This window comes from Labrus mixtus, chromosome 10, assembly GCF_963584025.1.
Source record: "Labrus mixtus chromosome 10, fLabMix1.1, whole genome shotgun sequence".
Classification (NCBI taxonomy): Eukaryota; Metazoa; Chordata; class Actinopteri; order Labriformes; family Labridae; genus Labrus; species Labrus mixtus.
In genome coordinates, this window is record NC_083621.1 from 5504786 (window position 1) to 5520388 (window position 15603).

At 38.3% G+C, this 15603-nt stretch overlaps 2 protein-coding genes across 2 annotated transcripts; one reads left to right on the forward strand and one right to left on the reverse strand.

The window, feature by feature from the left end:
- Positions 1–247: 247 nt before the first annotated feature.
- On the forward strand, positions 248–6939 carry LOC132981691 (C-type lectin domain family 4 member F-like). Its single transcript, XM_061047685.1, has 7 exons — positions 248–293; positions 698–809; positions 1061–1162; positions 2210–3685; positions 3791–3933; positions 4883–4992; positions 5454–6939. The coding sequence occupies exons 2-7, from the start codon at positions 737–739 to the stop codon at positions 5587–5589; spliced, it is 2040 nt and encodes a 679-aa protein (XP_060903668.1). The 5' UTR covers positions 248–293; positions 698–736; the 3' UTR covers positions 5590–6939.
- Positions 6940–8571: 1632 nt separating this feature from the next.
- LOC132981692 (hepatic lectin-like) lies at positions 8572–14089 on the reverse strand. The gene is made up of 7 exons (XM_061047687.1): positions 14002–14089; positions 13556–13617; positions 12884–12988; positions 12271–12477; positions 12050–12192; positions 10613–10722; positions 8572–9145 (listed from the first exon to the last, which is right to left on the reverse strand). The coding sequence occupies exons 2-7, from the start codon at positions 13596–13598 to the stop codon at positions 9013–9015; spliced, it is 741 nt and encodes a 246-aa protein (XP_060903670.1). The 5' UTR covers positions 13599–13617; positions 14002–14089; the 3' UTR covers positions 8572–9012.
- Positions 14090–15603: the final 1514 nt, after the last annotated feature.

A 15603-nucleotide genomic window follows, 5' to 3' on the forward strand; every position in this document is an offset into this window, starting at 1 on the left:
GGACTGGAGCCTGAGAGCTAAAAAACCTCCGTGTGATAACTGGTGAACTTCCGCTTGTTTCTTGTGGCCAAAAATTACCTGAAATACTGAAACCAAGAATGTTAATACAGTACACCTGAATGGTTATATTTCAGACCAATCAGAGTTCATTTTAAGTCAAACATTTGATGACTTGGGCAAAAGGAGCTTGCTGTTATGTGCACAATAAATATCTCTGCGTTATCATTCACGTCTGTGATGTTCGTCTTAAAACCGAAGTGATACGGACTCCTTTCTATCTCCTTTGATTCATGGTAAGTACACATTTGGTGACTTTATTACACTTGGATTAATGAATATTTTACCCAAACTAGAATTCATTTTCATCCTAGATTTTATTCTGAGTGCGTTTTAAATGATTCCTTTAATTCTCAAAAACTTTGATTACCTCGAGTAAGCTTCATTTTTTGTACTTCACAAATCACTTATAAGATATTATTTAAGCATATTACTAGCAATTGATATTACCTGCAGAGTTGTATTACATTTTACAGTATCATACTGTAAATGTCCCATTTTACGTTAATCCACATTTTTAAGTTAAAACTAAGGCATGCATAAGAAAGCAAAAAATAATGGATCTTATAACTAGAATTTGTATGAGTGAAGTGTTTAGACTCATCATTTTATAGTTAAGTGATTATAAAACATGTTTAAGTTTACTTCTTGACTGGAAAACAGTGAGACGGTTATCACAATGGATCTGATGGAGATCGATGACAGCATACATATGAAGAGGAACCTCACCATGGAGGGCCTTGTGACTAAAGGTAATGTATCAACCTGAAAACAGACTTTAAGACACAACATCAAGAGTAATGAGCACAAGTATTCAGATGTGTAAACCATGTGAGTTTGGATAGAAATGTATTGATAAACTTGAAAACCTTTTATAACTTCATCTAGTTGTCTGTATGCTCATAAACAGTTTTTCTAGAGTGTTTAATTCCTTGGGAGAGTTTGATGAAGAGGCAACTCTGTCCCCATGGATTATTTAGTTGTCTTTTTATTGTCGATACAGTTGATTTTCAGAGAAGAAACTCTCCTTCCAGATGTGTCTCCGTGGGACTTGGATTACTGTGTGCTGTCCTGTTGGCTGGGAATGTAGGACAATTTCTCTACTGTAAGTTATTTCTGTGTTGTCACTTGAATATTATTTCTTCTTTGAGATTAACTAATCTAAGAAGAGCTCATGTTTAAATATCCCATATTATTCTCATTTTCATCTTCCAGTCATATAAACCTATAAGTCAGCTTTGCATGATTTGCATTAAAAAAAACTTTATACTAGCGTCAGTAAAACCCCTCATTTCAGACTCTGCATTAAACTGTTAGTTAAGCTGCCATCTCTTTAAGTTCCACCCCACTTTCTTCTGATTGGCTAGCTCTCTAGAAGCTTTTCGGGGGCAGAACGCTGCAGCGCTGCCTATGCTCGCCCACAGAAATAGCTGGGCAATCTGCCCATATAATTTAATAATACGAATACATATGTATTGGATCATAAGCGCTATAGCCTCCTGGCAACCATTTACCTTCTGAGGCTACGTCCGATCAGAATTTGGAGGTGAAAAAAAAGTAGTTCTTGTTGGGGTCAAATTAGCTTCCTCTTTCTTTTCTTGTTTCCGGGCTGTTGTGCAGCTCCTTGGCTATAAACAGTCAAAATTACTGGCCTAACATTAAAGTTCAATTAAATTAACAATGCAAAAAATATATAAAAAGGCTCAAGCTCATTCAATTTCAAGAAAAGGGGATTACATTTTGATACAGGCAACGATAGATAAAATCCTGCCGGGGCAGGGCTGCTCACCAGTGCTGGGAGAAGAGAGCCTATGTAAGAGGTTCAGACGGCTTTCATAGAGGTTTAATGCCGTATTTTGAATTTCCTTGGTTTCATATCCGAGAACTATCGCGTGATTTGCATAACAAGTTGTTTTGCGCACTCTGCAGGCTCATCCTGGGATAACTCAAACATGTGTTTACCTCATGATCTCAAACTTTACCCATGTTTAGTATGGAAGTATAGGCATCCAGAATTGTAACACTATAGTGTTTTTAAATGGGGATTAGCATAATAGGTCAACTTAAAAAGTGTGCATAGGAGAGGTAAATGTCTTTTTTTTAAACGATCCCAATAATCTAAAAAATGTCAGATTTTTTTTTCATTTCACAGATCACATATTCAGCCATACCATGTCAGCAGACCTGATGCAGGCTGGTTACAACACTGGAGCAGATCAGCTGCAGGGAACCTCTAATGCTTCAGCTGCAGAGAGAAAACTGTTTGAGGCAACACTGAGTAACTTGACAAAAGAAAAAGATCAGTTGCAGACAATCTATGATGAACTTCAAAGAGGAAAGGATGAGTTGCAGAGGAGTTACTCTTCACTGAATAGTGACAAGGACCAGTTGCAAAAAAGCTACTCAAATCTGACCCAGAGTAAAAATCTACTTCAGAACAGATACCAATCACTGTCCACTGACAAAGAAGCATTACAAGGTCGTTATAATACTCTAGAGAGGGAGAAAGAGCAGCTACAGACCAATTACAGAAGTTTAGCTACAGAAAAAGACCAACTAGAGAAGAATATCGACAAAGAAAGAGGTGACCTAACTGAAGAGAAAGACCGGCTGCAGCAAAGTTTAAACACCATCACACATGAGAAGAATCAGCTACAAACAAACTACAATGACATGCAGAAGAATCGTGACAACCTGCAAAGAGAAAAGAACGACTTGCAGACACAGTTTAACACGATGAGAACAAACAGGGATCAGCTGCAGAGGAGTTACACTTCATTGAATAGTGACAAGGACCAGTTGCAAAAAAGCAAAGAAACATTGCAAGTCAGTTATAATACTCTGCAGAGGGAGAAAGATCAGCTACAGACCAATTACAGGAGTTTATCAACAGTTAAAGATCAGCTAGAGAAGAATATTGACAAAGTAAGAGGTGACCTGACGAAAGAAAAAGACCGGCTGCAGCAAAGTTACAACACCCTCACACAAGAGAAGAATCAGCTACAAACAAACTACAATGACATGCAGAAGAATCGTGACAACCTGCAAAGAGAAAAGAACGACTTGCAGACACAGTTTAACACGATGAGAACAAACAGGGATCAGCTGCAGAGGAGTTACACTTCATTGAATAGTGACAAGGACCAGTTGCAAAAAAGCAAAGAAACATTGCAAGTCAGTTATAATACTCTGCAGAGGGAGAAAGATCAGCTACAGACCAATTACAGGAGTTTATCAACAGTTAAAGATCAGCTAGAGAAGAATATTGACAAAGTAAGAGGTGACCTGACGAAAGAAAAAGACCGGCTGCAGCAAAGTTTAAACACCCTCACACAAGAGAAGAATCAGCTACAAACAAACTACAATGACATGCAGAAGAATCGTGACAACCTGCAAAGAGAAAAGAACGACTTGCAGACACAGTTTAACACGATGAGAACAAACAGGGATCAGCTGCAGAGGAGTTACACTTCATTGAATAGTGACAAGGACCAGTTGCAAAAAAGCAAAGAAACATTGCAAGGTCGTTATAATACTCTGCAGAGGGAGAAAGATCAGCTACAGACCAATTACAGGAGTTTATCAACAGTTAAAGACCAGCTAGAGAAGAAAATCAGTAAACTCACAGGTAAGATTTTTCTCATAAAATTTGAATACATTTTGACTTTGAAGTTGGTTGGTATTTTAACTGAAGTGTGATATTCTGGGTCTCACTGTGTTTTTATTTATACAGAAAGGCCCTGTCAGTCAGGGTGGACAAAGTTTGGTGACAACTGTTACTATGTTACAACTACAAAGAGAATCTGGACTTCAAGCAGAGACTACTGCAAGACCCAAGGAGCTGATCTGGTCATCATAAACAGCAGGGATGAACAGGTGAGGAAGAAAGAAAGAAATAAAGAATGTCTTACATTTGTGAATATCATGTTATACTTCTTGTTAGGATAGTGTGCAGGTTATTGATAGAAGGAAAACCCTTCCCTGATCTTCCTTCACTATTACAACCCTCTCATTGAATATTACACAGCTGATTCAGTCATCCATAAATCGACTTATATTGATCTAAAATTGTGTCTATATTATTTACAACAAGAATAGTCTGATAGACTCACAGTTTGATCCTTATCTGCAGCAACAGTTAACTCTGTAGCCTTCTTAAAATGAGCTTACCAAGCTGCTTTACTCCCATTAAACTGAACTTTCCCACTGATGCATGGCACAAGACTTTAGACTGCTAAATGAATTGTAGACTGAAATTTTCTGATAACATTTCAGTCAGTCCTCCAGAGTCTTTGATTGGAGCATCATTACTAGAAACAGCATGTTCTTTCAAAACAACAGTCTGTTCTTCATAGTAACAGTCTCTTCTTCATAGCAATGGTCTGCTTTCAACGATAAACAGACCATTGCTATGCAAAAATGTCCTATTTAGAAGCCCTGTAATAGTATTATATTAATTAATGGAGCAGAGGCAGCTTAAAAGTAAATAACATTTTTTTTTAAATTGTGCTAAAAACTGGTCTGATAAGTTTGGTTTATGTTACAAGTTTAAACAATCTGGTTGAAGGAGGTGATTAATGGAACACCAGAGTTTTAAATAAAAAAATGCTGGTTTGCTTCAGTTTTTATGTTCTTGTTATGAATCTGTTAGGTGTAATTAATGTATGCTATTAATTATTAATGTCATTTAGAAAAAATAGCTTTATTTTGCAGGAAGTCTGAGGCAAGGGGTGTGATAATAGAATGAACATTTTGCAATAATTGCATTTTGACTAATCTAATTTTGTACAACTGTTGATCATTTTTGTGGGTGTTCTTTTAACAGGTATTTGTCAATGGGTTACTGGGATCAGGCGGAGAAGCCTGGATTGGTCTGACTGACAGCGTTACAGAGGGGACCTGGAAGTGGGTGGATGGGACCCCTGTCACCACTACGTAAGTTTATACTGCAAGGAACTTCAATCTTATTGGATCATAACATTTACCAGCAGTAACACTGGACAGGTTCTTTCACAATCATCATTTAATTTAGTGTTGAGATGAACTCTGCAAACACCCTCGTTTTCATCATTTATATAATTGGATTGTATTATTAAAAGCATGTCATGGTAGCAGCAAATGAAAATACTGCACAATTCATACAGGATTCAGAAAGGTCTTATGACCCAACTCATTTAAAAAAAAAGTTTTTATTTGTGTGAATATGTTTAAAAAATTGTAAGAGTGGTGATTGGGTCTTTCAAACGTTTTAAAAAATATATATATTTAAAGAACTAATTTCTATGCAAATGGAGCTTTAATTAATAATAATAGTTAAAAATACATTGTAACACATTAGGCCAGGATCAACATGTCTGAGATGATACAGTATATTTCTCTGATATCTTTTGCACCAGGTTCTGGGGTGTGGGGCAGCCTGGCAACTATCAGGACAGGGACCAGGACTGTGTAGAATTTTGGCAGTCAGCAACAGGGGGAAGCTGGAACGATGAAATTTGTTCGACTACTAATGTCTGCGTCTGTGAAAAATAAAGACCAAGTAACTTACAGTTAATGATTGTGTGAACGTATAGCTTGTTGATCTTTGACCTGGTGATTTTCTGAATTTGTTCATGGTCAACAAATCAAATTCAAAAGACTAAAACCAAAAATGTATTGTTCTCTGTCTTCTGTCTTTACTTGCGTAATCTTGGTAACACAAACTGTAGTTTAAAAACAGATTTTGCAATCAATGTTAGTCCTGATACAGTAGTAAAGTATTATGTTGAATACTTTGGAATAGCTTTATGTTTGCAAAGTGAAATCTCTCTGATTTATTCAAATGTTTTTTACTAATGACTTTCAATGGCATATGTTACAAGGCATATACAGTACTTGCAAAATTTGTATGTATGTATGGCGTTAATAATTTACTGTACAACACTATGATGATTACATGATACTGGTACAACATGATTTGTCTTTTTACCTCCCAAAAAAAATGCCCTGTGTATGTTTGAGTGTGCAAATGAGTCTGCTAGCTGAAATGGTATAACAAAATATATCACGTCAAGACTTGATTTTTCAAATTGTTTAAATAATGGATTCCACCAACCCTATATAGGTTAGAAGGAATTTAAACATAACATCTGAAAGTGTACTAGAATTTAGACTGAAGCTATCTTTCTTACAATGTGAAAAAACTCTTCTTTGATCAATAAAAAGTACACTTTTAAACAACCTAGTTTAGAGATTTCATATGTCTCACCACGGTCCAAAGAATATGGCAAAAGATAACATTTGTTGCACTCAGTGTTAACATTAGCACGCTTGTCCAAATAGCTTATTTTAATAAAGTATCATAGGGAGGTTAGCCTTGCTTGCAGTTGCTATACCTTCAAAGTCAATGCATCCCAATCAGCATGAAGGAAGCTCCTGAATGTCAACACAGGGTTACAGGTCAAGTCGCTATTAGTGCACAAGGTTTGTCTAAAAAGCAGGATATAGAATATCCAGAGAGTTGCAGAGGATAGCTGGATATATTCTTAAAAATAATTTTTAAAAAATCCAACCCTTTAAATGGTGGATTTAATCTTATCATGTCTGGATGTAGGTATACATTACCATCCAATTAAACAAAGCAACACAAATCAGCTTTGTCCCAGCAGCCAACAGAGACATCAACAAGATAAAGCCATAAAGCTATGAGAGCAAATTCTGTATTATTTGATTATTCATGGATCTTTTTATCTTTTCTTTTATCTCTTTTCTTACTGATGGCAAATTTTACTGTAACACGTTAACTTGTTTTAATTACCTGTTTATAGTGATTTATAGTACAATTTATTTCCTATATAGGTTTGATTCTTGTTGTTTTGACAGATGTTTTATACAAAGGGTTACCTTTTTAGTCTTGAGAACTGTCTATGCACAATTATTCCTGTGCCTAAGGCAGCTAAAAGAATGATAATGCTGCCGTGACTGTGTTTGTTTTACTGATTATTGTCTCGGCTTCTTTCAATGACTCTTTAGCCTGTGAAACTGAATTGCCCTCCTGGGATGAATAAAGTTGTCTGAATCTGAATTCATCATGTCTTGTCCTGTGCTGTTGATTGTGTAAGGAGGCCGACTCACTCGCTGGAAAACAAATCTACCTACGGGTGCAAATGAAGTCACCTCACCTAACCGTCATAGTACAATAGGATTTTTACTAATCATAAGCACGTAAGTCCACAACTTTCTGAGCAAAGCCAGTTTAGACAGAAAAAGGAGAACTTACTCACATTATCCTCCAACTGTTAGAATGGTAATTTGTTGCTCTGTACTTTAGCCTACTTGGAAAAGTAAAGTAATAAAATACAGAAGGTCACATGCAAACATCTTTTCATGCTCTGTAAGTCTAACCAGACCAACATTTCTATTTGAGGCGCCTTGATCTTTTATTTTTAGTCAAGCAGCTTAAAGCGTTACCACACCACCCGCCTATGTCCTGGGGGGAATCCCATCTCACCACTCCACCACAGACGGTTTGGATCAGACTCATCACCAGGGGGAATGAAAAGGCTTGGTGCAATGAATGGTTGAGACGCCCCCCTCCCTTCAAGAGCAGCCGCACTCGATGCAACCGCCACCACACCCAGAATGATCCACATGCCAGAGCTTGGTGTCTCTGCCGGCTGAATACATCTGCTGTATGTACCGCTCACATGTTAGTGATTGTAAAAACGTGCCAGTCTTCTTCTTTGTTATGTAACAAGCAGCATGGTGTGGCTGCAAAGTGCTTTGTCAGCACTTGGTATTGGTTGGCGCTGTGTCATCTGTTTCAGGGTGCAACAGGGTGATAAGTGGAGGTGGACACAGTAGAAGTAACACCTGTGTGAAATGATGCAATCCACCGCAGCAGCTCTGTAATATATGCTAACCATCCCACTTTATTGTGTGTCTGTTTGCCTTCATCAAAGACATGGTGATATAATTCTTTAGTCATTTTGGAAGTTGAGGTAGTTTTGTAAGACTGTTGTAATAGTTTGTCCAACACACAGATATATTGTGCTATTTCAAAGTTTTCTAATGCCTGGCATGCACTGTTAGATTGTGTAAATGTGGAGGTGAAATGTCATCTCTCACTGTGCGAGTGGATCGACTCACAACCAGTGGCGATTCTAGAGTCTGTTGGGGCCAAAAATCTATTGGGGGGGCCTCTAACCCGTGCCCTACAACCAGTGTTCAGAAGGGCAACGAAAGTGGGTGCTGTCAGATGGGGCACACTTAGGGAGTTGTCCTACCGTCATTGCAAAATTTGCACATTTCCCACTTCTGCTTTGGGCCCCCCAAACATATGTACATATATATATGTAGACATACGTCCCGGTCCATCTGTGCAATTGTCCCCCCCCACCCCGCCGAACCATGTATCAGCCCCCACTGCAGTTAAATAGAATATTACAAGTTGTACAATCCAATCCAATAGCACCAGACTTAAACATCACTGAAGCAATTTATAACCACAGTCCAAATCCACACACCATCACTAACTGTGTCAATCATTGGGGTTTTATTTTCACAGGTCCAGATATTTACAGCCCTCATCATTTCACTCCCCCCTCTCCTCAAGTCCAGGGATTCTCTCTAAAGATAAAGACCTTTAAATTGATTTTAGCGCTTCCCATTATCATTACCTCAAGGAAGTTTTTATTTCTTCAACTGGAGTAAATGTGCATTTTCAATTTCAATCAATCAATCAATCAATCAATCAATTTTATGAGGATCTATTTTCAATTTTAATGATTACATTATGAAGCAAAAAGTTTACGAGAATCTGACCAAATATGAAGCAGTTTGTGTTGTCAAGATATTGCAGGGATAGACAGTTAGCAGGAACAATGCAATTTTTTGTTTTGGACTTTTCAATAATTGAATGCAGAATATAACAAGGCTTAAACATCAATGATATACATTCCCACAATCATAAATTCATTATTTTTCACAGATGGCAACATTTTTAGCAAAACACCCGTCATCATTCCAGGCTCCCACTTGTCCCAACTGCACCATTTCTCCACAGTCCTGGTTCCCCTCGTGGCTGTTGGGCTGCCCTTCCTGCCAGTACCTGATGTGAAAGAAACCAGAAAAATAAACTGTTTGTCCTCTCTCATGCCAGACATGTTGTACGCTAGATATATTTTGTTGGCAAAATAAAAATAACTGATGTGTAAGGTCTTGTGCTGGTCCTACACCAAACAGAATTTCAAGCAATTTCAAAGTCACAGACAGATTTCCATAGTCGGAATGAAATCAGAAGAGTTTAATTAGAGTTGGGGTGCGCTCCTCTGATCCCTATCGTTTGATGCAAGGTGGTCATAAAACTCGTACCAAGCTGTTTTAAGGCAGTGTTTTTCTCATCTTTGCGTTACTATAAAATCTAACATTTTTTATATAATCACAGGTCTTTAGTTGTGCCTCATGTAAATTGTGTTGTTCAATGAAGTGACCATTGTCGACAACCAATGGGAGCGATCTCGCCTGCCCAAACAGGAAGCTGCAAACTAGTAAATATGGCCGGGAGGGAAAGGAACGTGCAGCTCTTGGGGACTGTGGAGAAGGGAAAACTGGTAGAGTTGTGAAGAGAACAGAAACGCCTCTTTGAGAGGTCCTCCCCTTTGTGACATGATTGAGTGAAGAAATTGAAAAAGGTGGACAATAATTGGTGCGACCTTGATAGGTTCACTTAAAGGCAGAATGTGATTTTTTTGATCCAGCAGATGTCGCCCTTGAGCACCAGCATGAAACCAAAACAACTCGCGCTGCATTGTTGTGTTAGCATGCTAATGCTAGCGATCTTTATTATGCTCGTATCTTCACACTGCATGTAAATTTACCTGAAATGAGCGTGATCTAGAAACACAGTTAAGCAGTGAGTACAGTATGTTATTCTTCTTTTCTCTAGTCCCTCAATTAAACAACTTTTATACACGAGGGGAGGAGTCAGCCGGCCGTCCTGGCGATGTAAACAAACTGAAGATAGGACTCTGAAAACTCTGAAAGCATCACAGACAGTGGGACTTGGGTGTTACACCCATTGTAGACAGTCATGACTCACAGAGTTATTTTCAGAGGATATACTTCATTTCTACATTTAAGTGTGAAAAATCGCATCTTGTGCCTTTAAACCCTGTTACCAGTTTCACCTCCACTAGATTGTTCGGTTTTTAATCGTCTTCTTTGGTACAAACAGGATCAAACGTCAACAAGGCATTCTTGATCACTCCATCAGCTTCTCCTTTTTGGCTTTCAGATCAAAAGTTAGGGTTGTAAATTTCAACCAGGTGCATGATGGGAAATAATCTCAAAAGGAATCTAGTTGTGGCCTAGCAGTTAGACCCTGCAAGATCTCCAGTCAGTGACACAACGAGAGGGTGTCAGACGTTAGTGTTTTAAAATCTTTCTTAAGTCTTCTATTGTATGGAAGGCATTAGTCCAACAGTATATTACCTGATTCAACAGATCAAGTCTTACAGCCATATGTACTCGATTTGTGGTGAAAAAGGCAAACATACAGTCTGCAGTTAAAACTTACGTAGTGGTGACGGGGGTCCCATCCACCCACATCCAAGTCCCTTCCTGAATACTGTCAGTCAGACCGATCCAGGCATTTACGTCCAACCCCAGCAACCCGTTGACAAATATCTGTTGGTACAACACATGGAGAAGACAGGAATGATCCAAACTTTAATCATGGAAAACTTCACACTCTTTGTTGCTTTCTTTAAAACACATTTTAATTAACTGCTTCTTTCTCATACGTTAAATCACATCTTTTACTGAAGTCTCTTCATTTAAAGCTCATGACGCCTCTTTATGATCGTCAAAAAGCAAACGAGACCAATCAGCATCAAGATTGATCTTTACTTAAATCTTAGTTTTAATGCCTGAAACCCGCTGCTGCAGAATAGGTGTCAGACAAAGCGATGACCCGCATTTGACTGTTGAAATAAAACAGAATGAGATTCAAAGAAACAAAAAACTACATTTTGTAAAAAAAAAAAAAAAAACATTTCATACTGTTCATACTGTTTGAGAAAATTAGAAAACATAAATTCACGCATAGGCCGCCATTGTTCTATACACCTTGATTAGAAAAAAGCGTTTCTTACATTTTGTGTTTTAGAAAACGACCTTACGAGAAGACTTAGGCCGAAGCAGAAGAGTTGTTTGTATTCGACCATTTAGAAGTGGTTTTGGGCTAATATTTTAATATGTTGTATTTGAATATCTTACTTTTACTAAATAAAGTTTTAATACTCTGGTTTTTTTTTTTTTTTAACTGTGCACCTTGAGTTCTGTGTATGAATGGTGCTGTGAGGGCACTCACTCTTTCTGCTCAGTGAGAGTGGTGAGAGAATCAACTCATTGCAATCAGGTGTGTGTGGCACTGATTGGCTTTGATTGAGCTCAGGTGTGGGGAGTTTTTATATACTGTGAGTCTCCAGTGTTCTGTGCTGACTCATTATCTGACCTTCAGAGGTAGTGAGAGGTTCTCCCTTTGGTTTCTCGAGTGGTTGTGTGTATCTATAAACACCAACTAAGAACCTTCTGCATTAGATTTCCATTGCCTGTCTCCCTGTGTATAACTTGGGGTGCTGGTTTCGTGTCTACTCCAGCCTTTTGTGTTATGAAAGGTCTCCCTGGCAGCCTTTGCTTTTTGTTTCATGTTTTCTGGGTCTCCTGGACAATTTTGGTTTTGAGTCAGCTGCTTGGCAGCAGTGGTTTAGTTAATCCTTTTCGGTGCATTATTTAGGTTAGGAAGCCTGTTGTGGCTCTATACAGTTTTGTTGTTTTTTTCCCTCCTTTCCAATCTATTGCTATTGCGATTTTGTGGTTATCCTTCTGGGACAACATTGAGACACCCCTGGGTCCGCACTTGCGTCTCAATCCCCCCCCTTCCTGACAGGTGCTCTATACACAAACGTGCCTTGCCTTTGTTTCTCACTTTCTTTCTTTCTTTCTTTCTTACCTGTTTCTCCCTGCTGTTAATGATGGTCAGATCAGCTCCCTGGGTGAGGCAGTCGTGTCTGCTTGAAGTCCAGTTTTTTTTCACAGTTGAAACATAGTAACAGCTGCCACCAAATGTCTTCCAGTCTGTCTGACAAGCCCCGCCTGCATAGTGAAAACAGACGTAATATCAATCAAATGCTAAAAGACTGAATGTTTAAACATTTAAGAAAACCATCTTACCTTTCTCTTTCTCCACTATCTTCACCAGCTCCCTGACCTTGTTGACTAACTCTCGGCTCTGTGTAGTCAAATTCAAGTAATTGGTGTCCAACTCTGTGAGTTTTATGTTCATCTGCAACGTGTTGTATCTCTGCAGAAGCTCCTCTTTTTCTTTCGACAGGTTACTGAGTTTGGCCTCACAACTTCTTTGGTAGTTGAAACTTGCAACTGAAAAATGCAAAGATCCATTAAAATCCATACCCATAAATGTTGAAATATTTGCTTGGATAACTAAATTTTTGTAAATGCCAAGGTATATTTGTCTGTAATTTCTATTTTTTTGTTTTTTTTGTTTTTCAAAGATTTATTTTTGGTCTTTTTGTGCCTTTAATGGAGAGATAGGACAGTGGACAGAATTGGAAATCAGGGAGAGAGAGAGGGTAATGACATGTGGGAAAGGAGCCACAGACCGGGCCCGAACCCGGGCCGCCCGCCCAGAAGACACCAGCCTCCATACATGGGGCACGCGCACTCACCACTGCACCACCAGCGCCCCTCTAATTTTATCAAATGATCTATAACGAAAGCTTTCTTTTTTATGCTTTTGAAATGAGAATGCGATCAAAGTACTTACGATAGATGAGCTGTCCTATGTTACAAGCCAAGAGGAGAACAAGAACTAGCCCAAAACTCAGAGTCGTACATCGAGGGGGCATCTTATTTGTTCTGTGAGAAGACACTAAATCAAATGATAAAAATAAAAAAAATCACATTTACGGAATTTGTGCCAATAGTCAATACACACAACTTCTCCATCCAACCAAATATGACAGAAACCAATTATTCATGGTATATTGACATCGTGCTAGAACAATATTTCTGAGACATGCACACACACAGGGATGACGCCAGATGAAAATGACGTTCAACACATCCATACGAAGCTCCTGGAGCTGCTCTGGATGGTTAAAATACGTCTTTCTCTTGCAATAATATAACATCAAGAAGCAACCACCCAGCTAATTTGGCTTGCTAACGTTTGGCTAGCTTCACAAATTACCAAACCGCATGTGACCCATGATATAAACTTTCTTATTTTGATAAACCTTGTATGTTCAATTCAAAGGTGAGTAACTAACATCATGCCGATACGTTCAGTCTGTCACTTTATTGGCTGACGCCCAGGATGCTCCCTTGTGCCTCAAAATTCAGGAAACTGATTAATTTTAGTTCATCAGAATGTCAGACTTAAAAAGCAAAATAAAAGTAAAGTTGTTGATGAATACTGTAGAGAGTTATACTGTACTCTTAATGTACTCGTCATCATATTCCATTGAATCCATTCTCATACTGGTCTCTCTGGTTTTCCTGTTTGGAAGAGATATTAAAGGAAAAATATGAAGCAACTATTCCACTTATCAGGGTAAAATACTTACAATATAAACACTCTTTTGTAAAGTCTTCTTTATGGTTGCTCCAAAAGTCTTTGCAAGGATTAAGTGAAAATCAATTATTTGAATTGAGATATTATTTTGGAACGTACACAAAATCAAGCTGTACTTGAGGTCACTTCAGATCTGACTTTGAAATGAGATCATTTGAAATTTAAAGAAAATAGTCATCATTGCAAGCACAAATAACTCTTGTAAAGTTGAAAGTGATTTTACCTTGGGCTGTATCTGCCACATATTTAGTATCAATAAAGTATTTGTAATAATCTGATAACAAAAAAGTCCCTGAAAATGTTCTTACCTTTTGGATCTGTGAAAGTTAAAACAGGCCACTAACGGTACAACTGCATTGACATATAATACTACAATGTATATGGCAACACCCACAGTATGAGAACCGGATGTTCATTTTGCCCATGTGATCAGATTTATATTTTAAACTTCTGATTGCTTCAAAATAAAAAAGGAGGAAGCACAAATAGTTTCAGTATCACACTGTTATCATCTTGTTTCTGTTCTCCTTTCTAAAGTCTTCATTTCCAAATAGGTATTCCAAGAAAGCTAACAAAGCAAACCCCACCCAAAAAAAAGCACTGTCATCATACAAACATTACATTAACTGAGGTCATTTAAAGAGCTTTCATGGAAGATAAGATCTCATAAAATTATAAATTGGTTATTGAACTCTTGACTATGTAACCATTCTTCCCTGCAACTGTTTGGTAGAAAGTAAAATATCTTAAAATCTGCTGCCATAGTTGTTTTTAAATTTAGTTCATGCTTATGAGGCTGTACTAAGTCACAAATAAATGAAGTTAATATATTAACCTCGGGAGCAGGACAACGCCCAAACCACACCTTCAATTACCTGACAAGCCAACTTATACTGAGCCATCCCACGCCACTCTGTTTGTCTCACCCTCCTTCCTCATTGCCTCATCTCGTTCGTCTAACTCGAGGCACAGTCTGGGCCTTGATCAGCTCGGGGCAGAATTACGCTTGAGACCGAACCCCCCCGTCCCGAGTCTCCCTCTGCCACTGCAGTCAGTCCATCCTCCTCCATCATAATCATTATGTTAACATACATTCATCCGTCTCATCATTCACATGATCTATCATTAAATATCTAGAAGGAATATGGTTGTGGTGTGGTCCTCGCTAGTGAAACTTTGATTAAAGCATTTACAAGCAAATCCAATGCAAAGATGAAGTGAATATAGATTCAATTCACTTTTTCTTCATGTAGTTACATTTGTACCCAAACTTCTTTTCTAAGAGTTTGGGGCTGAGGCAGGAGGATTGCTGATGCATAAAAGGCTGCAACCATTAAAACAGCACCATGTGCATTAGCACTCACGAAGGCCGATTTGAAAGCTCATATATGCTCAGACTAAGCAAAGATCAGCAGACTGAGAAGAGAATATGGCCCAAGACTCGATAGATTTAGGAAAAAATTACAAATAAACTGCTTCTTATTGAAAATGAAAATCCTTCATATGCTAAGGTTAGTCACTTTACAATAACTTCATAATCACAAGGCATATGTGTAATCACACCTGAAATATTTAAACAGGTTGATGAAATTAAAGCTGTCTTTAGATGGCGGGCAAAGCACAGAATAAACAAACCTTTCTTTTATGAAGACATTTAAGACACGTGTTGACGGAGGACAGCAAACACTGAGGGGGCGGGGCTTCAAATGAGCACTAATAATGCTGCTGTGCATGTCAACACAGAAACTGTGCGGGTGCCAATCATTCTCTGCTTCGGAAATTACACCGAGGACTTCACGTAAAGGTTTTTATCAGGCAAGGATTCAAAGAGCCAGCGCAAATAAGCACACAGACACACACACACATTTATCATCTTGATGTTTATGGATAGGTTTCATCGTGTATCAATT